At 53.4% G+C, this 25,890-nt stretch overlaps 1 protein-coding gene across 3 annotated transcripts; it reads left to right on the top strand.

Moving 5' to 3' along the window:
• The first annotated feature begins 523 nt into the window (after positions 1 to 523).
• On the top strand, positions 524 to 24,655 carry LCMT1 (leucine carboxyl methyltransferase 1). 3 transcript variants are annotated; one of them, XM_040973179.1, is made up of 11 exons: positions 524 to 760; positions 7,157 to 7,248; positions 9,270 to 9,391; positions 10,635 to 10,711; positions 11,729 to 11,790; positions 14,730 to 14,832; positions 16,174 to 16,294; positions 17,891 to 17,992; positions 18,922 to 19,013; positions 22,575 to 22,672; positions 24,467 to 24,655. In XM_040973179.1, the coding sequence occupies exons 1-11, from the start codon at positions 648 to 650 to the stop codon at positions 24,487 to 24,489; spliced, it is 1,005 nt and encodes a 334-aa protein (XP_040829113.1). In that variant the 5' UTR covers positions 524 to 647; the 3' UTR covers positions 24,490 to 24,655. The 3 variants fall into 3 exon arrangements, with proteins under 3 accessions (XP_040829113.1, XP_040829112.1, XP_040829114.1); XM_040973178.1 differs by lacking the exon at positions 24,467 to 24,655 and having other exon boundaries at positions 22,575 to 22,896; XM_040973180.1 differs by lacking the exons at positions 11,729 to 11,790; positions 14,730 to 14,832; positions 24,467 to 24,655 and having other exon boundaries at positions 22,575 to 22,896.
• The last annotated feature ends 1,235 nt before the right edge of the window (positions 24,656 to 25,890 follow it).

Here is a 25,890-nt window from a genome sequence, read left to right as displayed (position 1 = left end):
TCAGCCGTTGATCCTTGCAGCTGGTTTCCATTGTATCTTGCGTTGTCTGCATCTTCCGTCATTGTTTCTTTGACGACGTTTTGAGGCTGTGTGTGCAAGGCACTTAGAACTCCAACTTGCTCAACTGTTGAATGACACTGGGCCCCAGAATGAATGCTAACAATTCACTTGATCTGCCTGATCCTCTGCCCTTCGCCCCAGTGCTCAAGATCCTGATAGCTCTTCCACCCTGAGTTAATTACAGTTGTAAAAATTTCATGACTAACTAGAAGAAAACAGGTGCCTCCCAAAGCAGCGAAGACTGCATTTCCCCGAAAACACTGCGGTAGGTACTCCCTGGCGCAGTTTACGCTATGTCTTGGCGAACTTCCGGGTTGTGTGGGTGGAACCAAGAGTCGCCCAATGAGCACTTGTGTCCGGTGAGGGGCAGGGAAGTTGTCCAATGAGCTTCGTGGTTGAGGCGCCAATGAGCAGGATGGTTGCTGGGCAGCCGTCGTGGGCGGCGTCATTGAGCCGCGCCAGCTGTGCCAGGTGGAACCCATTGGCTCCCGTGGATTTTTGTTGTGGCTCGCTCCTTTTCCCGGGCATTTGTGTCTACACTGCTTTCATGTCCCTGGTGGTCACGGCACCCCGGAGCCTCCGAGTCCATGGCCGCTAGCTTGAGGGAGCCGTCCTTCAACACCTCCGCCTCGCCGTCGAGCTGCGACACAGACGACGAGGGCGTGCGCGGCACCTGCGAGGATGCTTCTCTGTGTAAGAGGTACCTTTGGGGCTCGGGAGCGGGGTCCGAGGGAGGCGGGCGCTGGCCTGTGTGCACCTGCAGGCCCACCACCTCTGTGGCCTGCAGGTAGCGGGGGTCTCAGTTGGAGCACGGCGCCGAACCTGGCGCACCCGGCCTCGGTATTGTTGGAAACGGGAGCCTGCCTGCAAACCCCGACCCGAGGCCAGGGACTAGGGCTGGGGCAGTTGTGCAGGTTCTCGGTTTGTTAGGACTCCTGCTGTGCACCTGAAGTTCACGGCCGCGAGAGGGAGGCGACCTGTCCCTGGCCGCTTTGCAGAGCTGGTACCCCAGGGCTCCCCAGTGAGAGGTGGGGCGTGACCAGACGGGCGTGGTGAGGGTTCTTGCTTCCAGCGGCTCAGACGAACGTCAAGGGGAGGTCACCGTATGTCGGACCCTACTTGGGTCTGGTTTAGGAAGCAAGACTGTGTGTGTGTGTGTGCGTGTGTGTGTGTAAATCCTGAACTCCACAGCCCAATCGGGAAAGAGGAAACGAAGGATGACCTGTGGAATGTGTAATTACAGCTTCTCAGAGGGCGCTGGGGAACAGTAGAGTTACTCAGATACAGCCAGTGATTTTTTTTCCCATTTTTTTTTATTATATTTTGGACAATCTTTACATAGTTAATTCGGGTAAAAAGGTTCAAGGGCTACAGGAAAATGGGTAAGACTATTATTTCCATATTGTTTCATTCACATATCTGAGGGGGATTTTAAGGGAGAAGCCCCATCCAGTCTTCCACTCACCCCAGGTCCCTGATGTGGGGCATGCTCCGAGGGTCTTGCTCAAGTGTTTTGATAGTTCAACAGTTATGAATTGCTGCCACTGTCACCACTCCAAGCACAATGAGGTCCTTGAAGAATCCATTGATTGGCACAGTCCATCATGGAGTCTCCATTTGCCCAGTTGATCACTGCCAGCATATAGCTGAGGTGGTTGATTGACTTGTTCTGTCTTCTGCCTTTTCATGGTTAGGGTTCTGAGTCCTGCAGTTCGATTGGGGGGATCCCCAAAGAAACTTTGAGGTGTTCCCAGACCAGATTCTTGTATGTGCTAGCAAGTACAGGGCCCAGCACAGTCCATCACCCCAATCAGCTGGTGGTTGCAGTTGCTGGGTTGGTTCTGTTTCCAGTGCTGTCTTCCACTGGGACCAATGGGTGTTGCAGTCCAGCCTGGTTCTGCCCAGCACATACTCGGCCCTAGCATAAACCAGTGGGAGCTGCAGCCTAGTCAGAGCAACCCACAATAACCCCCACCAGGCCCTTCCCCTACCCTAGTTTGCCAGTATGTGCAGCAGACTAGTCCAGTCTGTCCCACATCCCATTTGGCTCTCATACATGTCAATGGGCGTTAAAGCCTAGTTCCATCTAACCAGCTCAACTATCCAGCCCTCACGGATGTTGTTGGGTGCCTTTCTGTCTAGCCACCCCAGCCCCTGTCCCAGTTTTTGTGCCCTCCCGTGGGAGTGGTAACCCAAGAGAGAGGAGCCCATTATTTCCCTCCCAGGCCTCTCCCACTCCTGGATTATGAACTCTCCAGGTGGGTCTGTGGTTAACTTGACAGAACTAGCCCCCCAGTGCACAGAAAGGGGGTTGCTAGGAGGAAGTTCAGCTAAACCAGGGGAGGGGCATCTGTTCCTGGTGAAGGAACTGAGAGAAAATCCTGGAGGAGGGGCAGGTGAGCCTTGTTCTTTTCGTGGTTCTTGGAGAGTGTGCTGGTGGCTCTGAGTGTGAATTCTAGAGCCACATCCTCATACTGGGTTCCTCCACTTCCTCTCTGCTTTAATAAAAAAAAAGAAAGCCCATTCCCTGGCTCAGTTTCCCGATCTGTAAAATGGGTGTGATAACAACACCCACTGGCTGTGAAGGTTAAAGTGATGCTGTGTGTGAGGGTACTTGGAGCACGTGGGACGTGGTGGGCACTGGGGGTGGGTGATTCAACAGCTGGGCAAGTAGAGGCTGGCAGGCAGTGCCAGGTGAGATCTGTGAATGTGGACGGGTGATGCTAGGCTTTATCCAGCTTTCAGTTGCTAAGAACCACCTTTATAACACTGTACAAGCAGAAAGTTTTTACATTTAAAAATGTTTAAGTACATAGTGGATAGGGATGCCCACCCATGTGGGCCTCTGATTCGGGAGGGGAGGGTCATGGCACAGAGGAAGGTGGGTCAGAGAAGAAGTAACTTCTCTATTGACTGTGCTTTGCTGAGCGACTCAGAGCATCATCAAAATTGTCAGACACATGCCTACAGCTTTTGTGAATGCTCCAGTCAAGTCTCTTATCCTTCTTACTGGCATGTTCTTTTTTTTTTTTTTTAAGATTTATTTTTTTATTGGAAAATCTTCCGGTCTGTCACATGGGTACAGGGTCCCAAGGTCTTGGCCCATCCTCGACTGCTTTCCCAGGCCACAAGCAGGGAGCTGGATGGGAAGTGGAACAGCTGGGATATGAACTGGTGCCCATATTGGATCCTGGCGCATGCAAGGTGAGGACTTTAGCCGCTAGGCTACCGTGCTGGGCCCTTTAGTAGCACTTTTGATTGTTGAAGTTCATCAGTAAGTATTTACATGTAAAAAGATAATGTTTTTGGGCCCAGTATAGGCACTGGTTCATGTCCAGCTGCTCCGTTTCTGATCCAGCCCTGTATTTATGGCCTGGGAAAACAGAAGAGAATGGCCCATGTTCTTTGGGCCCTGTACCCATGTAAGAAACCCAGAAGAAGCATCTGGGTCCAGATGAGCTGAGCTGAGCTGTGACTGTGACAGGCCATTGGGGGAGTGACCCAGTAGATGTAAGATCTCTCTCCCTCTCATTCTCTCTGTAATTCCACCATTCAAATAGAAATAAATCTTTTAAAGAAGAGAAAATGACATTTCAGATAGTTTGCAATAGCATCGAAAACATAGTTATAAATGAGTATAACAACCAGTGTTACAGCACAAGTTAAGCGTGTTGCTGTGACACCTGTGTCTCCTGTCAGTGCAAGTTGATGATCTGCCTGTTGTGCTTCCCATCCAGCTCCCTGCTAAGGTCCCCATGAGGGCAGCCGAGGACGGCTCCGGTGCCTGCTGGGTCAGTCCACTCATACGGGAGCCTTGGCTGAAGTCCCTGGCTCCTGGCTTTGGATTGGCTCAGCTCCAGCCATTGCAGCCTCTTGGGGAGTGAATCATCGGATAGAAGATCTTCCTCTCTGTCTCTCCTCCTTCTCTCTGTACATCTGCCTTTCCAATAAAAATAAATAAATCTTAAAAAGAAAAAGGTTTTTATTTGAAAGGCAGAGTTACGGGGCGGGGGGGGGAGGTATCCCCATCTGCTGATTCAATCCCCAAATGGCCGCAACAGCCAGAGCCGATCCAGAGCCCGGAGCCTCCTCCAGGTCTCCCACGTGGGTGCAGGGTCCCAAGGCTTCTGGCCGTCCTTGACTGCTTTCCCAGGCCACAAGCAGGGAGCTGGATGGGAAGCAGGGCTGCTTGGATTAGATCTGCCACCCATGCTGGAATCCCAGCATGTACAAGGCAAGGACTTTAACTGCTAGGCTACCACGCCGGGCCCTGGTTTTTGAAATTTTTTTTTTTTTATTATCGATAGGGTTGAGTTTTTTATGTACAGCAAAGCAGTGTTATTTTTTCATTTGTGAATTGCCCTCATAGATTTTTTTTCTGCTGATATTTTAGGGGTTTTGAAAAATTAATTTATGTACTGAGCACAGATCTTATGTATCTGACATCTATTTTAGGATTTTAAAAGATGACTCTATGAGAATGTTAGTATTGTGAGAAGGCTGGTGCTCCGTGACGTGTTGGGTAGTGCTGCCGTTTGTGCGTGAGGCGACATGCAGACCCGTGACGCACGTGCTTCCGTCCCAGCTCCTTTTGAGAGCAGATGCCATCTGTGTCCTGCAGGCACTGTGGGTCGTGCTGCAGGCTTGGCTGCCTGTGGCCGGCGGGGCAGCTGCTGGACGCTTCAGGTCACAGGTCACTGAAGGAGCTGCAGTCATGGTTACCGGGTGCAAAACCATCCGGCAGGGTGGGAGTGTGGCCTCAGGTGCGGGGTGGGTGTGAGGATGCCTGCACCGCAGGCCCCACAGCCCCTTCAGGCTCCTGGCTCCAGCTCCCTGATGCTGCAGACTGCGTAAGGCTGTGATGGGAGCCCACAGGGGCGGGTGCCTGCACCGCCCCCCCAGGAGGCCAGGGTGGAGTCCCTGGCTCCTGACTTGAGCCTGGCTGAGTCAGGGCATCACGGGCTCTGGGCAGTGACTGGGCATGGTGAAGCGCTCTCTCTGTGCCTCTCCGGTAGTAGGTGGGTAGGAAGGCTGGTGAAGAGATGAAAGCCCTTGCCTGCTGAACTTGTGATGAGATCGAGAGAGAGCCCCTGGTAGGACTTGGAGCGAGGCCGCCGGCCTGGTGGAGCATCGCAGGCAGCCCGGGGTTCCTGAGAACTGGCACACCGCCAGAGGAGGGCCCGCGCCGACAGCCTGGAAGGAAGACTTGGCCAACTTACCTCCCTCTCCCCAGCCACCCTTCTCTGTGTGTGCAAAAGAGAGAGATGGTAATAATTGAATATGTGCAAAAGAACTTTTTTTTTAGTAACCACAGAATTAAAATTCTAGCTAATAAAAACAAAGTCAGCAATGGTTATTTTTTTTTTTTCTGTTTGGCTGACTTATCTTCATATTGGTGATGCTTTACATCATGGTTATTGTACAAAGTTTAAGCAAATATATGTACATATATTTTGAAAAAGACACCAGAAATCTCAGAGCCAGTCATTGTTGATACTGCAGGGTCCTGCGCCCAGTGACCCAGCAGCAGCTCAGCCGCTGCCTTTGCTGCCTGCTGCACCGTCGTTTTGTAGTTAACGTCTGTCCTCTTTTTGCTCACCTCTGTGTCACCGGGGCCCAGCACATAACAGAAGGCACTCGTTGCTTAGCTAAATCAGTGGCACTGAGAGCCCTGGAAACCCCTCCAGTTTTTGTCTTTGAGGGAGGCAGCTAGCTGATCAGTTTCCAGCAGTGGAGCAGGTGGCTTGCGTGTGGAGTAGTCAGACAGGGGTCTGTCCTGGCTGTGGGAGTCGGCTGGTGGATTCTTTCTCCCTCCTTTTCCCACCCTTCAACCTGCGGGAGAACCTGCAGGCACCTGTCGTCTGCGGATACTGCGTTCACCACTAGGTGGCCCTGGATGATTCCCCTGAATGCCGTGTTTTTCAAACCTCTCACACTGCAACAGAAGTGTTAAGAAAAGTCCTAACTCCTTACTGTCTGGAGTGCAAGCTGACACTTTCTGTTTTACTCTTTCCTAAATATTTTTTTTTTTAAAGTTTGAAAACTGTTCAATTGAGTGTCTGACCAGCACCATTTTAGAGAGTTGAAGTTTAATGTCCTAAAGCTCTGTGGTCCTTTTTCCTTAGTCAGTCTGGACTTACATAGCAAACTGTGTCATGTCCGTTGGTAAGTATTTTGTCTTTGTCTTCAGTTGCAGCATTGGGAAACTTCCTTGGCAGCAGCTATGGGTGTGCGGATGTTACAGAGGCGATGGGAGACATTGTTTTGTAGAACTTGGTACCTGGCACCTGCGTTAGTTAAGGTTGAGGTAGGCCTTTTGGGAAGAGAAAACGAAGGGTTATGCACCTGTTGGAGCTGGGGGTCTCACGTTGGGCCTTGATGTACACAGACCCCTCAACCTTCAGCTCGTCTGGTGTTGCCTGGGGTGTCCGCCGGGAGCCTCGAGGCAGTGAGCATGAGAAGCCCGACTCGGGGTGTCTCGAGTGGTGAAGGTGCTGATGGGTCGTAGACCCACGCAGAGAGCTGGAGCTGGCTCCCAGCCTGCAGGAGCAGGGTGTGTCCTCAGGGAGCCAGGTCCTTCTTGGCTGGTTCTGCCAAGGCTGGCGCGAAGGTGAGTGCTGACTCAGGAGCTCGGCTCCCCAGAGTTGAAAATACTGAGCATGGGTGGGGAGGCGTCAGGGGACCCCAAGTGCTTGTTGCGGTTGGGGGTGTTCCTCTGGCTTTCCCTCCGTGACCTCTGTGGTGTGGCCCGGACAGTCGAGGAACGCTGAGGGTGCCAGTCAGCTGACCCGGACCAGTGAGTTTGCCCAGGGGTTAAGTGTGCTGCACATCTCCCATAGGCGGTGTGAGGTGAGGTTCTTTGGCATGTAGACCCTGGGACAGGAGTTGGTACTCTGAGGAAAGGGCCGGGAGGTGTGACCACTCTGGGGAGATTGAGGAGCCGTGGGACAAGGAGAGAGAGCTGGTGGTCGGCTGAGTGTTTGTGTTTGTAACGGGGTATGGGGCGTGTGTGTGCTGGCCTTATAGGGCTGTCTAACCTGCTGCCTGGACCTTGGCCTGGACCTGCTAATCTCTGATCCTCTCCGTCCACTTTCAGGTTTGCAGTAAGCCTCGGCTACTGGCAGGATCCCTACATCCAGCACTTCGTGAGACTGTCCAAAGAGAGGAAGGCCCCCGAAATCAACAGAGGCAAGTGACCCCCGTCCCCAGCATGCTGGCATCCCCACCGAGGCCTGACGATCCCGGGGTTTGTTCTGGGTCGGACACCCGGATGCTCGATCGGGGTGCAGGGATGTGCTGCTGTCCCCACACTGCGCGTTTCCGTCTCTGGCTCATGCCCCACATGGCTGCAGCCAGCGGGACTGGCCTTGGCAGGGCTGGAATCCTCACTCCCCGTCCAGGTCTCCCACATGGGTGCAGGGGCCCCAGCAAGTGGGCGCCTCTGCTGCTTTTCCAGGTGTATTAGGGAGCTGGATTGGAAGTGGAGCAGTGGGAATTCCAGCCCGTGCTCTGACACGTGGGGTGCCTGTGTTGCAGGCTGCAGCAGCTTTATCCGCTGTGCCGTAATGCCTGCCCCATGAGAAGTTTTTGATCTTTGGTAATCTGGTACATGGAAAGTGGCATCTTATCATAATTTTATTTGATAGTCCTCTTTGGTAAAAAAAAAAAAAAATTTTAAGACGTTATTTTTATTGGAAGGCAGATTTACAGAGAGAAGGAGAGATCTCCCGTCCGCTGGTTCACTCCCCAAGTGGTCACAGTGGCTGCAGCTGGGAGTTGGGAACTTCCGGGTCTCCTATGCTGGTGCAGAGACCCAAGGCGTTGGGCTGTCCTCGGGTGCTCTCCTAGGCCACAAGCAGGGAGCTGGATGGGAAGGGCCACCAGAATTAGAACCTATGCCCATATGGGATCCCGGCGCGTGCAAGGCGAGGACTTTAGCCACTGGGCTTCCTTGCCGGGCCCTTGATGCTGCTCTTATGGGTGAGGTTGAACATCATTTCCAGTTTAAACAGCTGTTATTGGGAACCATGTTCATGTCAGACATGGCTTTGTGCAGCAGTGTGTTGGTGTTGGTTAATAAGACAGGCTCTACAAGCAGTGCCCTCCCCCACCCCCAGAAGTCGCTGGGTTTGGGAGCGGAGCCTGATTCAGGCACAGCCCGAGGGAAGCACGGCTGGTGGCCATCTGCTGGTGTGTGGAGGGCCTCTTGGCCTCAGGGTGATCCTGAGGGTTGGTTCTGGTAGGAATGCCAAGAAGTGTTTTTGTGCTGGTTCCTGAGCGGGTGTGTGTTCTGTGACGCTGCTCTCCCTCCTGCGCCCTGGGGGCCGACTTCCTAACCTGCTGTAGAGCCAGGAGCCAGTAGGGCAATTCCCCCTCCCCCTGACCCTCAGCAGCCAGGCCTCCTCCCCCTCCTGCTCGCTCCCTGTTCTGGGATTTGAACCTCTGAATTAGGGGATGGATGGAGTGGAGTTTGGAGGAGTGGTTAGCAATGCGCTAAGAATATGCTGCCCCTGGAGTGTGTGCTGAGGGTTCTTTTCCTCCATTTGCAGTCCTCATGGATATTTCCACAGAGTGTGATAAGAATGATTTACTAGTGTTTTGAACAGATAGAATATTATGCTGCCAGGTTGCTACAGAAGTTTAAAAATGGCTGCTCTCAAATGTCCTTGGAGGTGGGTTTTGTGGTGCAGTGGAGTGAGCTGCCAGTCCAGTTTCCTGCTCGTGTACTATGGAAAGCAGCAGGTAATGGCCCAATCCACGGTAAAGTGCCTGGCCAGTGCGTGGCTCTTGGAATGCATTTGGGAACGAACCAGCAAACGGAAGATCTCTCTTTCACTCTTCCTTTCAAGTAACTTTTTTAAGATTTATTTTTATTTTAAAGGCAGATCAGCTTTATAGAGAGAAAGATCTTCCATCTGCTGGATCACTCCTGAAATGGCCACAGTGGCCGGAGCTGAGCTGATCTGAAGCCAGGAGCTTCTTTCGGGTCTCCTCTGCCTTCCCAGGTGCGTCAGCAGGGAGCTGGAGCAGACGCAGAGCAGCTGGGACCCAGCCTGGTGCCGTGACACGGGCGGCAGGTGCACGTGGCAGCTCAGGCCGCTGTTCCACAGTGCCAGCCTGAAGTCTGTCCGACTCTGCTGGCGGAGTGAGCTTTGCAGCACTAGTTTCTGACGCCGCTGAGTCACGGCTCGTTTCTCTCCCTGTCTCAGGATATTTTGCTCGCGTCCATGGTGTCGGTCAGCTCATAAAGGCATTCCTACAGAGGACCGAGTGCCGTTGTCAGATCCTCAACCTCGGGGCAGGGATGGACACCACCTTCTGGAAATTAAAGGTGAGTTAAGATTCTCTTCCTCCATCCCAGGCCGTAGGGTGAGAAGCTGGTACAGCACAGAGTGTAAGAGAATGTTCTAGGCCCAGAGTGATGGCTCAGGCTGAATGTTCACCTTGAAAGCCCCTTGTTCCCGTGTGGGTGCCAGTTGTGTCCGTGCTGCCCCACTTCCCATCCAGCGCCCTGCCTGTGGTCTGCGAAAACAGTCGAGGACGGCCCAAAGCCTTGGGACCCTGCACCCGCGTGGGAGACCCGGAAGAAGCTCTGGGCTTTGGATCATCTCAGCTGGGGCGATGTGGCCATTTGGGGAGTGAATCAATGCATGGAAGATCTTTTCTCTGTCTCTGTTTCTCTCTGTAAACCTGATCTGCTTTTTCAATAAACAATAAAAAAAAAAAAATCTTAAATAAAAGGAACAAAAGAGAATTTCTTCATAATTGTCGGCAGAGGGCTAGGCTGAGCTCTGTCGGCGTGTGAGGTTTTCTCTGCCCCGTAGCAGGCTGTCGGGCTGTCTTCGTTTCTGATTTTGAGCGCAGTACACCGAGGGATCCACTGTACCGCTCTCGACACCGACTATCTGCTCAGTGTCTCTGGATTCTGTTTTCATGCAGGGCACGCGGTGTCTCCCTTGGGAGTGTGTGACTGCTCAGCCGTGTTCATCCCAGGCTGTGCCATCCCAGGAGTCTCCGTTCCTCTTCCCCACAGGGCTACCACGAGGGTGAAGGGCAAGGCTTGCAGAGACTCTCTGCCCACAGGGTGGAAATGACAGTTGCCCTGCCTTGGCCATTTTGCCCCTGTCTCTATGCCAAGAGGCTGTTTCTTTTCTTTTCTTTTAAAGATTTATTTATTTATTTTTATTGCAAAGTCAGATATACAGAGAGGAGAAGGAGAGAGAGGAAGATCTTCCATCCGATGATTCACTCCCCAAGTAGCTGCAACAGCTGATCCGAAGCCAGGAACTTTCCTTCCGGGTCTCCCATGGGTGCAGGGTCCCAAGGCTTTGGGCCGTCCTCGACTGCTTTCCCAGGCCACAAGCAGGGATCTGGATGGGAAGTGGAGCTGCTGGGATTAGAACCAGTTCCAGTATGGAATGCTGGTGCTTGCAGGTGGAGATTTTGCCAGTTAAGCCATTGTGTCGGTCCCAGTCCTCATTGGCCTTCAGCACCTGGTGCTGAGCTTGCCAAAGATAATCTGCAAATATGTGAGTTAATAAAAAGTGACAAAGACTGCTGTGCGTTTTTCCCAGGATGAAGATCTTCTGCCGAGTAAATATTTTGAAGTGGATTTTCCAATGATAGTCACGAGGAAGCTGCACAACATTAAGTGAGTGTGGACCCCAAGCCGGTGCCGAGGCCCCTTAATCGTATGCACACCCACCTGCTCTGGGTTTAAATAAAATCCTGAGTCTTTAAAGTCTTGAAATGGACGCAGCGGTTTCAACTTATTCTAGATAGCTGATTCTTACAACTTGAAAATATTACTGAAGCTTTTTCCTTGTGTAGGTTGTCCTATGAAAGTAATTTTTTTCACCTTCTGAAAAATAGGATTGTAGTTTCCATTGAATATGCTGTTAAAGTGGAAGTGGCATTTCCGAGGCCCTGGGCCGTGTAAGCCCCACTGAGCTGTTGGAACTGGGTGACATGAGAGAATGTGGGGTGGGGGCCCTGCCCGGCTGGAGGCTGTTTCCCTGGGCGGGGGGCCGATTGGCACTGCGTGGAACCGGGGGAATATCAAGCTTGGGTCCCTGACTTCCATTTTTTCTGTTTGTTTTGCATTTGTTGGGTTGGCGGAGTTATCTCCCAAGCCTTCCTGAGCTTTAGGGTTGTGCGAGAGTCACTGCTTTTTATTACTTACGGAAAATCAAAGGAACTTTAAAAAAAAATCTTGTGTTTTTGATTTATTTTGCTGTGCTTTTGAGAACAGGCAAGAAGCTAGAAAATTTGGAAATGTCTTGTTAGGCTCTCATTAGCTCCTGCCAAGCTCAAGTAATTGTTGATTAGTTTGTGACTTGTCCATCGGAAGCCGAATGCGGCGTGTAGACCTGTCTGCATGAGATGCTTCCTGCTCGTGCCCAGGGTCAGTCGCTCCATCAGAGCCCTTGCAGGGTGACCCTGACCTGGAAACCGCAGACGCAGACGCTGCTGAGGCTGAAACTTGTGGGGCGTTGTGACTCGTTTGGGGAGGGGGTGGTCAACAGCGAAAATTTGAAAAAAAAAAAAAATCCAAACTCCAACTTATCCTGTGCACAGCGTTGAGATGTGGACCGCTGGTCCCAAGTTCGCTGCCCGCGGGCTCTGGAGCCGGTGGACTCACCTCTCCTCGGCTTTCTCGCCCCTCTAGATGCAAGCCGGTCCTGTTAAACCCCATTTCAGAGGTGCACTCGGAGGACGCGCTTCAAATGGGCAAGTACCCCTGCCCAAGTGCTGCCCCCTGGGGGCCGGGGGGTGTTGGTGCTGCTGGTTTTGCTCCACGAAGATGGGGCGTACATGTGTGTGCTTGTGTGTGTGTGTGTGTGTGGCTACATACAGCACATGCTTCTGCTGATAAAAGCCCGTGTGTATCACCGTTACCCTGAAGGGACTTAAAGCAACTCTTTGTGTGATTCTTCAAATGAATTTTTTTTTAACATATTTGTTTTTATTGCAGCAGAGTGACATAGAGCAAGAGAGGCAGCGGTCTTTCATTGCAGGTTCACTCCCCGTATGGCTGTAATAGCCAGGGACGGGCCAGGAACCCCATCTGGATCTGTCATCTGGGAGGCAGGGGCCCATGTACCTGGGCCACTCCTGCTGCCTCCCCAGGCTCCTTAGCAGGGGACTGGCTCAGATGTGGAGTGGCAGGCCGGTACTGTAGCCTAGTGACTTAAGTCCTCGTCTTGCACACGCTGGGGTCCCATACAGGCACCGGTTCTAATCCCAGCAGACCCGCTTCCCATCCAGCTCCCTGCTTGTGGCCTGGGAAAACAGTCGAGGACGGCCCAGAGCCTTGGGACCTGCACCCACGTGGGAGACCCGGAAGAGGCTCCTGGCCCATGGCTTTGAATTGGTACAGCTCTGGCCATTGCGGCCACTTTGGGAGTGAATCAGCAGACGGCAGATTTTCCTCTCTATTTGACTTTCCAATAAAAATAAAAGAACTCTTTAGAAAAGGAAGTGGAGTGGTGTGGGACTGAAAACCAGCACTCCAGTGTGGCACGCTGCCATTGGAGGCCATGGCTTAGTCCCCTGTGCAGTTCCTCAGCCTTGGGGGCTTCTGAGTTCAGTCCATTCTCTCGAGGGCCTTGAGCGACCGCATCTGGTGGCCAACAGCCCCCTCTAGTGGTGACCTGGTGGCACGGTCTCTGATGGCTTTAATTCGGAAGTGACCGATGCTGAGTAATTGATTTTCATAGCTGTCCTCTGTGCTCCTGCCGCTCCCCATTCTTTTTAAAAGCTACTTTAATTCTGCTCATATGCAAATTGCTGCTTTGATTTTCTTGAATCGTAGTACAGTGGCGTGTTTTCAGGTCTTCTCTCATCCAAGGAAGTGTGGCTGCCAGGGAGCCCCACTAGGGCGGCGTGGAGACCTGCCTGCTCAATGCTGGCTGGCTTTCCGGATGGGGTACCCATGAGCTGTGCCTGTAGTCCGTGTCTGCCGTGCACAGTGCTTGGGTTTCCTGGCCGTCCTTTTTTCTTGCGCAATAGAATGAAGGAGGAAAGGGATGTGAATTTCATTTTGTGAACAAGTCACTTTTCCCACCAGCTCCCAGAAGCCTGCTCTCATCCCCGGGCCTCGGGCCAGTGCGGGTCTCATTTTACAAACGGCACGTTTCCCTGGGATACTACACTCTGAGATGACGTTCTCCACAAACACACCCCGTTCCCTGGCAGCTGTGGCCGAGCATCCGACAAGGGTAGACGGTTCGTTAAAGAGGGAGGGGCAGAGAGAAAGCTCTGCCATGCGCTGGTTCCCTCTCCCAGGTGCCACAGCAGCCAGGGCTGGGCCAGGCCAGCGTCAGGAACCAGGAACCCTGCCCGGGCCTCCTGATGCGTGGCAGGAGTGAAACATACTTGGGCTGCCATTCCTTGCCTCCCAGGTGCATTGAAACTGGAGTAGCTGGGTCTCCAGCCAGGCACTCCACTGTGGGGTGCAGGTTCCCAAGTAGTCCCTTAACCCACTGCCCCACAGCGCCCTCCCTGGGGGTGCTGTCTGTACACAGCTTGTATAACCAGCGTGCGAGTGAATCGTGGTGGTGATGTGTGTGAGCCGTCCAGTTGTTGTTATCTGAGGGAGGCTCGCTGTGGCCTCCAGCCACCGGCTCCCTGCAACCCTGCTGGAGTGTGTGCTCAGTGGATGAGTGACTGTGCTGATGTGGGGTTTTTAGTTTGCACCTAGCTTCCTGACCCGAGCGAGATACAGCTCCCCTCAACTAGGGAATAGTACGCCTTAAAATTGGCGGTGTTTTGTTTCTTTGTTTTTTGTGTGTCTGGTTGGGGACAGAAGACTCAGTACAGACGTGCTGGTCTTTAATGTATTCAGGCGTGTCTGCCTGCATACCCAGGCAGAAGGGGCCCTCGCTCCTGATGAGACTTCTCCGGCCTGTGGTGCTGGTACGCCAGGTCAGGCTGTGGTTTCGCTGCTCGCACTTCAGTGTTTTCCTGCCTACTGCTTCATGTTTTCATGATTGGAAAGGCAGAATTAGAGACAGAGTGAGAATCTTCATGTGCTGGTTCATTCCCAGAGGGCCACAGTGGCCAGGACCGGGCCAGGCTGAAGCCAGCAACCAGGAGCTTCTTCTGGGTCTCCCACATGAGTGCTGGGGTCCAAGGAGTTGAGCCATCTTCTTGGGGAGCTGCATTGACAGTGTAGCAGCCAGAGCTCAAGCTGACGCCAGTATGGAATGCTGTCACTACAGGCAGTGGCTTAATGCCACAACACCAGCTCCAAGTCACTAAAATCTTGCCTTGCACATGCTGGGATTCCACATGTGCTGCGATTCGTGTCCTGGCTGCCACACTTCCCATCCAGCTCCTTGCTATGACCTGGGAAAGCAGTAGAGGATGGCCCAAATCCTTGGGACCCTGCACCCACGTGGGAGACCCAGAGGAAGTTCCTGGTTTCTGGCTTCAGATCAGCTCAGCTCGGACCGTTGCAGACACTTGGGAGTGAACCAGCGGGTAGAAGATCTTCCTTTCTGTTTCTCCCTCTCTCTGTATATCTGCCTTTTCAATAAAAAATAAGTAAATCTTTAAAAAAAATAATAATACTAGGAAAGATTAAAAACAAAAAAGCCTTACACATTGAACTTATAATATTTTCTTTGTGGTTTTGTGCTGAAATTATTCTTTGCTTGGATTTGCAGATGGACACATGATGGATTCAAAGAGATACGCCATTGTGGGAGCAGATCTCCGAGACCTAGCTGACCTGGAAGAGAAACTAAAGAAATGTAACATGAACACACAGTGAGGTTTTTTTTCTTAATGTGTTCATGACTTTGTGCCCTGAAGTCAGGCCCTGGCCAGGGCAGTGTGCTGCCGGGTCTATTCTAACTCCATGTGTTTTCCGTTTTCTCATGGATGCTTGAGTAATCTTCTGGAAGTTTTTTTTTTTTTTAAGGCATATATATTTTTATTGGAAAGTCAGATCTACAGAGAGAAGGAGATACAGAGAAGAAGAGCTTCGTCCATTGGTTCACTCCTCAAATGGATGCAATGGCCGGAGCTCAGCCAATTCAAACCCAGGAGCATCTTCCGGGTCTCCCACACGGGTGCAGGGTCCCGAGGCTTTGGGCTGTCCTCGACTGCTTTCCCAGGCCACAAGCAGGGAGCTGGATGGGAAGGAGAACAGCCAGGATATAAACCAATGCCCATTTGGGGTCTGGGCGCATGTGAAGTGAGGAATTTAGCTAGTAGGCTACCATTCCAGGACCCTTGGAAGTTTTAAGGAGCACCTTTTCGCAACTTTGTACTTCTATTAGAATCACCTGCACTTTCCCCTCCCCCATTTTGTTCACTTTCAGAGGTGTGTACACACACACACACACACACACACCAGCCCCCTTCCATCACCTGTTTACTCCTCAGGTGCCCACAGTAGCCCCTAGTTGGGGTGAGAGCCAGGAGCCCAGTTCACTTCTCCCAAGTGGGTCTAAGAGCGCTTGCTTCGGCAGACATGTACCAAGTGGGTCTAAGAAACCCCAATGACTTGAGCCCTCACTACCGTGCCCAGAGTCTGCATTAGCAGGAACTGGAGTCAGGAGCTGGGACTGGCTTTGGCGGTAGGGGACCCGGACACCTTACCTGCCACGTCAGTTGCCTGATTCCATTTCCTGCGTGGATGACATTGTCACAGAGCCTGAGCCACATGAGATCGGTGTGTCTTCATGAGCCAGGCAGAGTGCTGTCCCCTGGTGGCTGTGTGTGCCCCAGGGACGGCACCGCACGGCTCCCACTGCTCTGATTGGTGCTGTGTTGGCACAGGCCTTCCGGTTTTTCTAGGGTGACCGCCCTGCGAGTACTGTCGTAAATGAGGGTACTTCAGGAAGTTCACGGAGAAAATGGAATTGAAACACATGCTTATTTTGCTGCATTTTTGAAATCTATAAATAGCATTCTCATGAAAGAACTGATGGAAAATGTGAGCAGTTATGAAAAAACTCTGCATGGGATTTCAAAAGTAATGCACCAGCGTAAAGATCTTTCAGTTCATTCCTCCACATACTTTTTGAAATCCCTGCGTGTGCACAATTAGACGTACCTAACTAGGTGGAGACAGACTTAATGTGCCGTTTTTCTTCTTCTAAGACTGCCAACCCTCCTGATAGCCGAATGCGTGCTGGTTTACATGACGCCGGAGCAGTCTGCAAACCTCCTCAAGTGGGCAGCCCGCAGCTTCCACACGGCCATGTTCGTAAACTATGAGCAGGTAAAGGGGGCACAGGACGCTGGGCTTCCGGGTTAGCCCCCTCAGCCTGTGCTTGCTGTGCTGTCCTGCCTCCAGCCCCTCCGGCAGCCCCGTAGACCTGAGATCTCCACTTCCTGGAACTCTGGGTTAGGGTTCAACGCTTCCATCTGACCCTTTGCAGGAATCTTTGTTTACTTACCATTGTCTCTTTGTAGGCATAGAAGAAAGCGGGGGTGGGGGTGGGGGTTGGTTGCCATCAGTGGAGTGGGAGCAACTGGATGTCTTCAGGGGCAGGCAGGGGGTGCAGGTGGGGGAAGCCGGCCAGGTGCACGGGTGGGGTGGCCTAGAATATCATGGCCACTTCCTGGTGGTGACCGCCACTTAGTTCCCGTCACCTATTTCTCCAGAATCAGTTAATTGAAAACCTCCAGAACCCCCCCATCTCCCAGGTGCTTTTCAGTTTGTTTATTTGAAAGGCAGAGAGACAGAGATGCAGATCTCGCCTCTGCCGCTCCCTCCCCAGCCGCCTGCGCAGTTTACGGTAGGCCAGAACAGAGCCAGGAGCCTGCAGCTCCCGCTCGGTCTCCCAGGTCATAGCGCAGACCCAAGCACGTGAGCCGTTGGCACCTGCTGCCTGCCAGGGTGTGCACCAGCAGCAAGCAGAGCCAGGACTTGAACCCAGAACTCCAGTGTGGGACGTGGTGCCCCAGGTGACTTCACTGCTGTGCCGAACACATCCCCCTCTTAGCTGTTTGAAATGCCTATATGGGTTTTACCGGCTTTGTTTTTTGAAATCTCATTCTTATCTATGTGAAAGACTTATCTATGTGAAAGCGTTAGAGCGCTTTCGTCTGCTGGCTCATTCCCCAGATAGTCACAGTGGCCTGGGCTAAGCCAAAATGAGGCCAGGAGCTTCACCCATGTCTCCAGGGACACAGACACTTGGGCCATCCTCTGCTGCCTCCTCCACGCCATTCAGCAGGCAGCTGGGTTGGAAGCAGAACAGCCGGGACACACACTGGTGCCCATGTGGGGATACCAGTGACACAGGGCTGAGGATTAGCCTACTGCACCACTGTGCCATCCCCAGTTAACTGGTGTTTTAAAATATTTTCTTTTAATGCAAAAAGAATGGAGTGTGATAGTCAGACAGGGTGAAAGCGCAGGTGAGAAGAGGTGAGCTCCCTGGTGTGGGCAGCAACGTTGCATCTCCACAAGGAGTGGGGTTGTTTCTTCTTTCTTACAGCAGGTGGGCGCGTATGATCCTTCTTCCTTTGTTCCTTGCTTTTGGAGGGGCTGCCTTCCTTCCTGTCCCCGTGGCTGACACTGTAGCTAGCAGCCGTGCATCCGTGCGGGCAGTATCTGCAGACTCGGCCGATCGTGGTGGAGCATTCGAAGTGGATGTGCACAGCCCCTGGCGGGGTGCCCCTGGCGGGGTGCCCCTGAGTGCCCCTGGCAGGGCTGCTCTGCTCCCTGCACCAAGTGCCCCACGTTCCCTCCCCCTCATGAGAGCGTGTGACCACCATGACAGCCTCAACATGGCACCTCGGTGCTGTGTGGTGCGCGCTGGGGAGACACCGACCCTGGGCGTGATGGCCGTCCGCTTTCCCTCCGCAGGTGAACATGGGCGATCGGTTCGGCCAGATCATGATCGAAAACCTGCGGAGACGACAGTGTGACCTGGCAGGCGTGGAAACCTGCAGATCGCTGGAGTCGCAGGTCAGAGGGCAGAGCCTGGGACAGCCCCCTGCCCCACTCCCAGTACCCTAAGCCGACCGAGGAAGGGCAGCTTCTCCCTTGCAGAGCGCCGGCACGCAGCTCTGGTGCCAGCCAGGCCACCGGCGAGTTGACGGCTCTTGGGGAATGCCAGTCCCACTTTGCCGTCTTGGTGTGGGAAACTGTGCGTTTGCAATTCCCGCTCTTTGTCTGCTTGACCTTCGGCTGCAGGAGCGACAAAGCTGACACCGCGACCTGTGAGCCAGTGTTTTGGGGGCGTTGTTCGTGTGCCCCCCTCCACCATGCTGTCGGTATTGGGTTATTCCCAGGCAGACCCCTGGTGGCAGCGACTTCTCGGCTCATTACTCCTTTGGAGGCTCCGCCGGTCTGGGCTGCCTGCCTTCATCTACTGATGTGCCGCCTCCACAGGGCTCGGACAGGCACGGCTGCTTCTTGCCGTGTGCTGTGCCGCTCAGGCCAGGCTCTGTTCCCCTCAGTTGTTTTATGATTGGTGTGTTTGATAGAGAGCCAGACACAGTCCATACCTGAGTGTTGAATACACCCTTGAACCCTCTCGTAACCAGTCACCCTCCTAGCCATTGTTGTCTGTTTGTGATGAGACGCTGAGCGGCCCTCGCGCTGTTCCCGAAACTTGGTTTGTACCTGTCTTGGTCGTGTCTTGCCCCAGGCCACCTGGAGAGACCTGGGCGGTGGGCCACTTCCTCCCGCTTCTCTTCAGACACACTTCAGTGTGTCCCCACCGTGACAACAAGCACGCTCAGGGTGGAACTCTGGCTAGTGGGCAGAACGCAGGTCCCAGGGCCGGGGTGGGCTCCTGAAAGAGGAGTCCCCCAGGAGATTCCCACACGTGAGAGGGGAGTCTGGGGCACCTAGGGCGGCACCTTGTAGCTTTCCTGCTTTGCCCGTTGCAGAAAGAGCGGCTGCTGGCCTGTGGGTGGGAGACGGCGGCAGCTGTGGACATGATGGCGTTGTACAGCCGGTTACCACGCGCCGAGGTGAACAGGTAAGGGTCGGCGGGGTCGGGGGACAGGGCCCTGGGGACTCAAGGCTCGCTTGTCTTCCTGCCCTAATGCAACAAAACCCAACCTGCCCCTAACCGGACTCACTCTGAATCGAGCCACACATTGTTAGCAACGTGAGGATAATTCGCTCGCTGTTAGTTGAGATAGAGTTTCGCCAAAGCAGACTATTTTAGTCAGAGCAAGCAGTCACAGCTGGAGAATTCCCACAGCAGTGTCCGGGGGTGGAAATTCTACATGATTCCTATGTCGGCAGAGGAGGGAAATAACCTCGCCCAAGGGTTGTTATGAGAAAAAACAAAAAGTTTCCTGGCGCAGATGGACTTCACCCTTATTCTGAAAGAAAAACATTTCCCCTTAAAAATGTTTGAAGCAATGTGAAGTACATGGAATTTGCAGTCACGTCCGTTTAGTGGTCCCACTCTCTGAAGATAGCTGTTTCCACAGACCATGATCTTTTCTGATGCGTGTGCACAAATAAATAGATATCGATCCATAGATTCCTAATTTTTTAAGTGTTTTTGTTTGAAAGGCGGATCTACAGAGAGGGAGATATTGCACCCACTGGTTTGCTCCCCAAGTGGCTGTAGTGGCTGGAACTGGGCCAGTCCAAAGCCAGGTACCCGGAGCTTCTCTGGGTCTCGCTGATGGGTGCTGGGACCCAGGGATTTGGCCATCTGCTGCTGCTTTCCAGAGCACATTAGCAGGAAGACTTGGATGGGAAGAGCAGCGATCGGATTTAAAGCATGTGGGATGCTGACACCGCAGGTGGAGGCTTACCCTGTTAGACCACGGGGCTGGCCCAGATTCCTGTTGTTTTAATCAGTGGATTCATACCATACGCAGGAACCTGTTAAGTCACTCTCCTGTTTTTATTTATTTATTTATTTTAGAAATGTTTGTTTGGCTGCTTGAAAGGTCAGAGAGAGCGAGAACTCTGCCGTCTGCTTGTTCACTGCCCGGATGACCACAGCAGCCCACGTTGCGCCAGGTTGAAATCAGGAGCCAGGAGCTCCCCGGGTCTTCCTCAGAGGTGTCAGGGGTTCAGGTGCTTGGGCCGTCGTGTGCTGCCTCTCGGGCCCGTGACCGGAAGCTGGACTGGAAGCATGGCTTAGCTGGGACTCAAACCAGATACTCCACTGTGGGTTCTGGCGTCCCGGGCAGCAGCTTGACAGGTTGTGCCGCACTCCTGTTGTTAAACTTACTAGTAAATCGCCTTTATCTTTCCATTAAAAATACTTCGGGCAAGCATATCCTATTTTAGGGAACGTAATCCTGTGCATCTTTGAGATTTTTATTGATATATGGATGTGGTATATTGGTAATAATATTGAAACCATTGAGAGTGGCTGTAACTAAACTTTGTTTCTTTTTTTCAAAAAGATTTGCTTTTATTGGATAGGCAGATTTTATGGAGAAGAGAGAAAAAGATTTTTCATTCAGCTGGTTCGCTCTCCAAATGACTGCCATGGCCGGAGCTGAGCTGATGCAAAGCCAGGAACCAGAAATTTGTTCTGAGTCTCCCATGCAGGTGCAGGGTCCCAAGGCTTTAGGCCATCTTCAACTGCTTTCCCAACCTATAGGCAGATAGCTGGATGGGAAGTGGAGCAACTGGGACATAAACTGGAACCCACATGGGATCCTGGGATCCCAGCACTGGGAGGATTAGTCGATGAAGCCATCACACTAGACCCACTAGGCTTTAACTGTGCTATCCTATTTTGCTCTGCTCTGTGGGCCCAGCTCCACATGCACACATGGTACAGGGTGTTGGTTCTACCTGAAGTCTGTCTACACTCGTGCCTTCCTGATCCGTGCTTTTTGTCTCTCCCCTGGGGTGACCTGGTGGTATAGCTTTGATCTCTGATGTCCGTGAGGAAGCTTTTGACCTTGTTGCTTACGCTTTTGAATTGTTGTGGTTTTTATTCGGCTCTTCTGCCTCTCACTGGCACTGTGCTCCTGAAGAGAATTAGACGAAGAGGTCTTCCATCCACTGCTTCATTCCCCAGTTGCTCTGGGTCTTCCGTGTGGGGACAGGGGCCCGAGCACCTGGGCCAACCCCTGCTGCTTTCCCACACTGTTAGCAGGGAGCTGGAGCAGGAGTGAAACCTGCACCCATATGGCACCTTGTGTAGCTGTTCCACTCGCTACACTGCAGCGCTGGCCCAGCTTAGAGCGTTTTACTTACTGCTGCATTGGAATAATGATCCAACAATATATGTATAGGGCAAATTATATAAATAAATATATATATGTATAAATAGATTACAAAGAGAGGCAGAGACACCTGTTCTGTCCTCTGGCTCATTCCTGCCAACATCTGCGACAGCTGTGACTGGCCAGGCTGAAGCCGGAAGACTGGAGCTTAATCTAGCTCTCCCACATGGTTGGTAGGGACTCCGCTGCTTGAGCTACCACCTCTGACTGCCAGGATGCACGTGACCAGGGAGCTGGAGCAGAAGTGGGGCCAGAAGTAGAACTCAGGAGCCTGGCACAGTAGCCTAGTGATGAGAGTCCTGGCCTTGCATGTGCCGGGATCCCATGTGGGTGCTGGTGCATATCTCAGCTGATCCACTTCCCATGCAGCTCCCTGCTATGACCTGGGAAAGCAGTCGAAGATGGCCTAAAGCCTTGGGACCATGCACCCACGTGGGAGACCCCGAGGCAGCTCCTGGCTCCTGGCTTTGGATCGGCGCAGCTCCAACTGTTGCTGCCACTTGGAGAGTGAATCAGCGGGCGGAAGATCTTCCTCTCTGTCTCTCCTCAGTGTGTATCTGATTTTCCTAAAGAAAAAGGAGTAGAGCTCTGGCACTCCGGTAGGGGCTGTGTGAACCGCACCTGCTGTGCCAGTACGCGCCGCAGGGTGGCTTCTCCGAGCAGCCTTGCAGGATCGGGCTTTGTGCTTCGGGCTTCTGCAACGGTGCTCATTGCCATCCAGAGCATTTCTGCTGTTTGGTTTTACCATTCTGTAATCCCACCAGGAATTTTCCTCCCTAACCTTGCTGAAATACTTGTAAGCTTGTTTTGATCTTTGTGATCCTGATAGTTGAAAACGTTTGTTTCACCTGGCTTTGTGGTGTAGTAGGTTACTCCACCGCCTGTGGTGCCGGCATCCCATATGAGTGCCAGTTTGAGTCCCAGCTACTCCACTTCCAGTGCACCTCCCTGCTGATGCGCCTAGGCAAGCAGCAGAAGAGGGTCCCACGTGCTTGGGGTTCCTGCGACACATGTGGGAGAAGTGGGTGTAGTCCCTGGAGCCTGGCTTTGGCCTGCCCAGCCCTGGCCTTTGCAGCTATTTGAGGAGTGAGCCAGTGGATGGAAGATCTCCCTGCTTTCCTGTCTCTGTCATCCTGCCTTTTAAATAAATAAAACTTTGAAAAGGACTTTGGTCTTAGATTTTTTTGTTTCCTCACCATATTGTTTGTTTTGTAGCCTCCTCTGCCAGTTAACACATCGTGTGTTTCGGTACGGGTGACCTGCACTCAGCTTCTTCGTGTGCACCAAGCAGTGTGTAAACGCTCGCTCTTCTGTTTGCACCTCCACAGGATAGAGGCCCTGGAGTTCCTGGACGAGATGGAGCTTCTGGAGCAGCTCATGCAGCATTACTGCCTGTGCTGGGCGACCAAGGGCGGACGTGAGCTGGGTGCGTGGCCATGGCCCTGTGGCTTTGACCTAGAGACGGGCACTGCCCTGGGCTGGGAAGTGAGAGACGTCTCGGGGCTGTAGGCCCTGGAGGAAGTGGATGATCATGTGTGTAGTGTCTGTGTGCGTGCACAGGCAGTGTGCCGTCCGTGTGTCTGTGCACGGCGTGCCGTCTGTGTGTCTGTGCACGGTGTGCCGTCCGTGTGTCTGTGCACGGCGTGCCGTCCGTGTGTCTGTGTGCAGCGTGCTGTCCATGTGTCTGTGTGCAGTATGCCGTCCGTGTGTCTGTGTGCACGGCATCCCGTCCGTGTGTCTGTGTGCAGTGTTCCATCCGTGTGTCTGTGTGCACGGCGTGCCGTCCATGTGTCTGTGTGCACGGCGTGCCGTCCGTGTGTCTGTGTGCACGGCGTCCTGTCCGTGTGTCTGCGTGCACAGCATCCCGTCCGTGTGTCTGTGCATGGTGTGCCATCCGTGTGTCTGTGCACGGCGTGCTGTCTGTCTGTGTGCAGTGTTTCATCCGTGTGTCTGTGTGCACGGCGTGCCGTCCGTGTGTCTGTGCAGGGTGCCGTCCGTGTGTCTGTGTGCGCAGCGTGCTGTCCGAGTGTCTACATGTACAGGCAGCATGCCATTCCGTCTTCTGTGTTTCCTGCAGAAACTAGGGGAACTGTGTAGATTAACCCATGCCCCCAGACGAATGGCCTTTGCAGGACTAGCTGTGAGATCCCCACAGCTGGAAGGTTAAAGACCTTGAGGGTTTAAAGAAATAATCTTCCTGGGAGGTAATGAGTGTGTCGTTATGATCAGGGTTGCTAATTGTTGAACACACAGATCATCACGTGGGCTCACAACCCCATGGCGCGGAGTGGGGCCGCGGGGACTCGCGTTACCCTGGCCTTGACCCAGTTTCTCCTTGGTCTGGCTTCACCTGGTGGTTGCCCCTTGTGTCACTGCCCTGGGAGCCTCCTACAGAAGGGAGCCGTGTGACTTGGGCCCTCCTGCAGGGACTGCCGCGAAACAGAGAACGGCAAGGTGTGCCCTGCGTGAGAATTCCAGGCTGGGCTTATCGCTTCTGTTCATTTGTAAATTTACCCAGCTGTGCAATTCGGCCCCAGAAAATCCTTTCAAAATTTGTGTGCGACTTAGAGACACTAACTGGTGGGTTTTTATGTTGCTGTCTTCTCCCCATAAGGTCTTTTTTGTGTGTTTGTGTGTTTCTGTGAAAACAGCCTTTCAAATAAAAACAACAGTGGCTGGAGGTGGGCTGGCCCCAAACCAGAAGTCAGGAGCTTGATCCGGGTCTCCTGTGTGGGCGCAGGGGCCCAGGGACTCAGGCTGTTCTCTGCTGCCATGCCAGACCAATAGCAGGGAGCTGGATTGGAAGTAGAGCAGCTCTGATTGCAGCTGGCTCCTGTATGGAAAGCTGGCATTGCAAGTGGCCGCCATACCCACGGTGCTGCAGCGCTGGTCCTCCTTTTATTGCCTTCTGCTGTGAGCTTCTGGCAGTGCCCCATGTGTACGTGGTTGAAAAACCATATCTGAGCTTGCTCAAAGTTCAGCATGTAAAGACTGCCTTTTTATGTCAACTGCAGGGAGTCTGTAAACTCTCAGAAAGCTTTCTTAATCCCTTCAAGCCACTCATACACAGAATGCGGCCGACCTCCTGTCCGTGAGCTCTCCTGTACGCAGCGGGGAGAGGAGCTGCAGTGAGGAGCTGCAGACTGCCCCGCAGGCCCCAGCAGGTTTGCGGTCTCTGGGTCCCCGCTCTGACTGGCGTCTGTGTGCTTGCTGCCCGCAGGTCTGAAGGAGATAGCCTACTGACCAGGTGAAGCTGGCACTGCCCGCCTTCCTGGAGGAGACGCTATGCCCTCCTCGGTCATGGAGAGGCCCCGCCGACGTCCAGCCCCGCACCGTGGAGCCGCTGGTCACAAAGGTGTCCTTCCTGTTCCTTTTGCCTTGTTGTTCAAATAAATCTCACTTGCCAATTGCCCGTGCTAACGAGGCGGTTGCTGTCCTGCCCTCCCCGGGGTGGGCCAGAGTTCACGGTGATGGCAGCTGAGGCCACGCACCCGTGTCCTGCTCTGACCGGGTCTCCTCCCTGTGAGTCAGTCATCGGCCTTAAGTCCATTTGGGATGTTACCCCACTCCTACCCCACGCTGTCTCTGCACTCTTTCTTGTGGCACCTCCTGTGGTGCCCAGCACCGTGAACCCTCTGCCTGCCCAGGAACTGGTGCACTGCCCTGGCACCTGTTTTTGCCTCACCAGACTGGGCCCACCGGATTGCATCCTTTGTCATGGCGATTGCAGCGTGCTGAGTAATCGCCCCCACGTGTCCACGTCCTGATGTACCCAGCCCGGGCGTGTGCTCCTTCCAGTGTTTGCAAGGGCAGCTGCGCGCGTGGGCTACATTCGGGGGGTCTTGGGGATATGTGGGGCAGTTCTCTGTGTGGGCTAGCATTATCACGGAGGGCCTATTGGAGGAGGTGTCGCTGTGAGGGAAGAACAGGTTGGGGGTATCATGCCTTGAAGGTGACCCAAGGGGCACAGAGAGGAGTGGAGCAGCTGCCGGGAGCTGAGAGGGACCAGAGAGCAGGGGCTGCGCTTGGGGCCTCCTGGGGCACCGCCGCTCACAGCACCTGCACGGGAGCCTGGTGAAGCCGACCCCTCCACCTCCGCGAGGAAATGCCTGCTGTCGTCAGCCGTGGAGTGAGCGGCAGCGCGTCAGAGCGAACTAGGAGGCTCGTACCGTATAATGCGGGTCAGCCGGACCCCCAGCCTGCAGCACCTGCAGCTCATAGGCACACGGGTGGTTCACCTGTGACGGACTTTCTGATTGTGTGAGGCAGTGAACAGTACCCCCGCCCAGCCCCGGGCGCTCCGTCCCCTCTCCCCACCGTGTGGACTGTCTTGGGCTGCCTGTGGACAGTGGCTGGTACACCAGGAACAGCCCAGAGCGAGCAGCTGCCTCCTGGCTGGCTCCCTTCTCAGTGCAGGGAGGGCTTGGCCTGACCGTAGCGTCTCTTCCCCATCCAGCGTTGGTGAAGCCGCAGGTGAGTGGTGGGCCAGATGCGTTGTTTTCCAGACACAGGCCAGACAACGAATGCATGTGGCCAGTAGTGGGCTCTGTGTTCGGAAACTTGTCATTTGCATGTGTGTACCACATTAACAAGGATGATGTTTTGTGTGTTCATAATGGCTTAAAAAAAAAAAAAAAAGCAGTA

This window comes from Ochotona curzoniae, unplaced genomic scaffold, assembly GCF_017591425.1.
Source record: "Ochotona curzoniae isolate NIBS_2020 unplaced genomic scaffold, NIBS_Ocur_1.0 contig_2321, whole genome shotgun sequence".
Lineage (NCBI taxonomy): Eukaryota > Metazoa > Chordata > Mammalia > Lagomorpha > Ochotonidae > Ochotona > Ochotona curzoniae.
This window is presented reverse-complemented; position numbering and strand designations above follow the sequence as displayed.

Coding starts and splice junctions, on each gene's coding strand:
- LCMT1 (XM_040973178.1), top strand. CDS start 648: ATGGCCGCTAGCTTGAGGGAGCCGTCCTTCAACACCTCCGCCTCGCCG. Junction 7,249..9,269: donor GGCCCCCGAAATCAACAGAG/GCAAGTGACCCC, acceptor TCCCTGTCTCAG/GATATTTTGCTCGCGTCCAT. Junction 19,014..22,574: donor CCACGCGCCGAGGTGAACAG/GTAAGGGTCGGC, acceptor GCACCTCCACAG/GATAGAGGCCCTGGAGTTCC.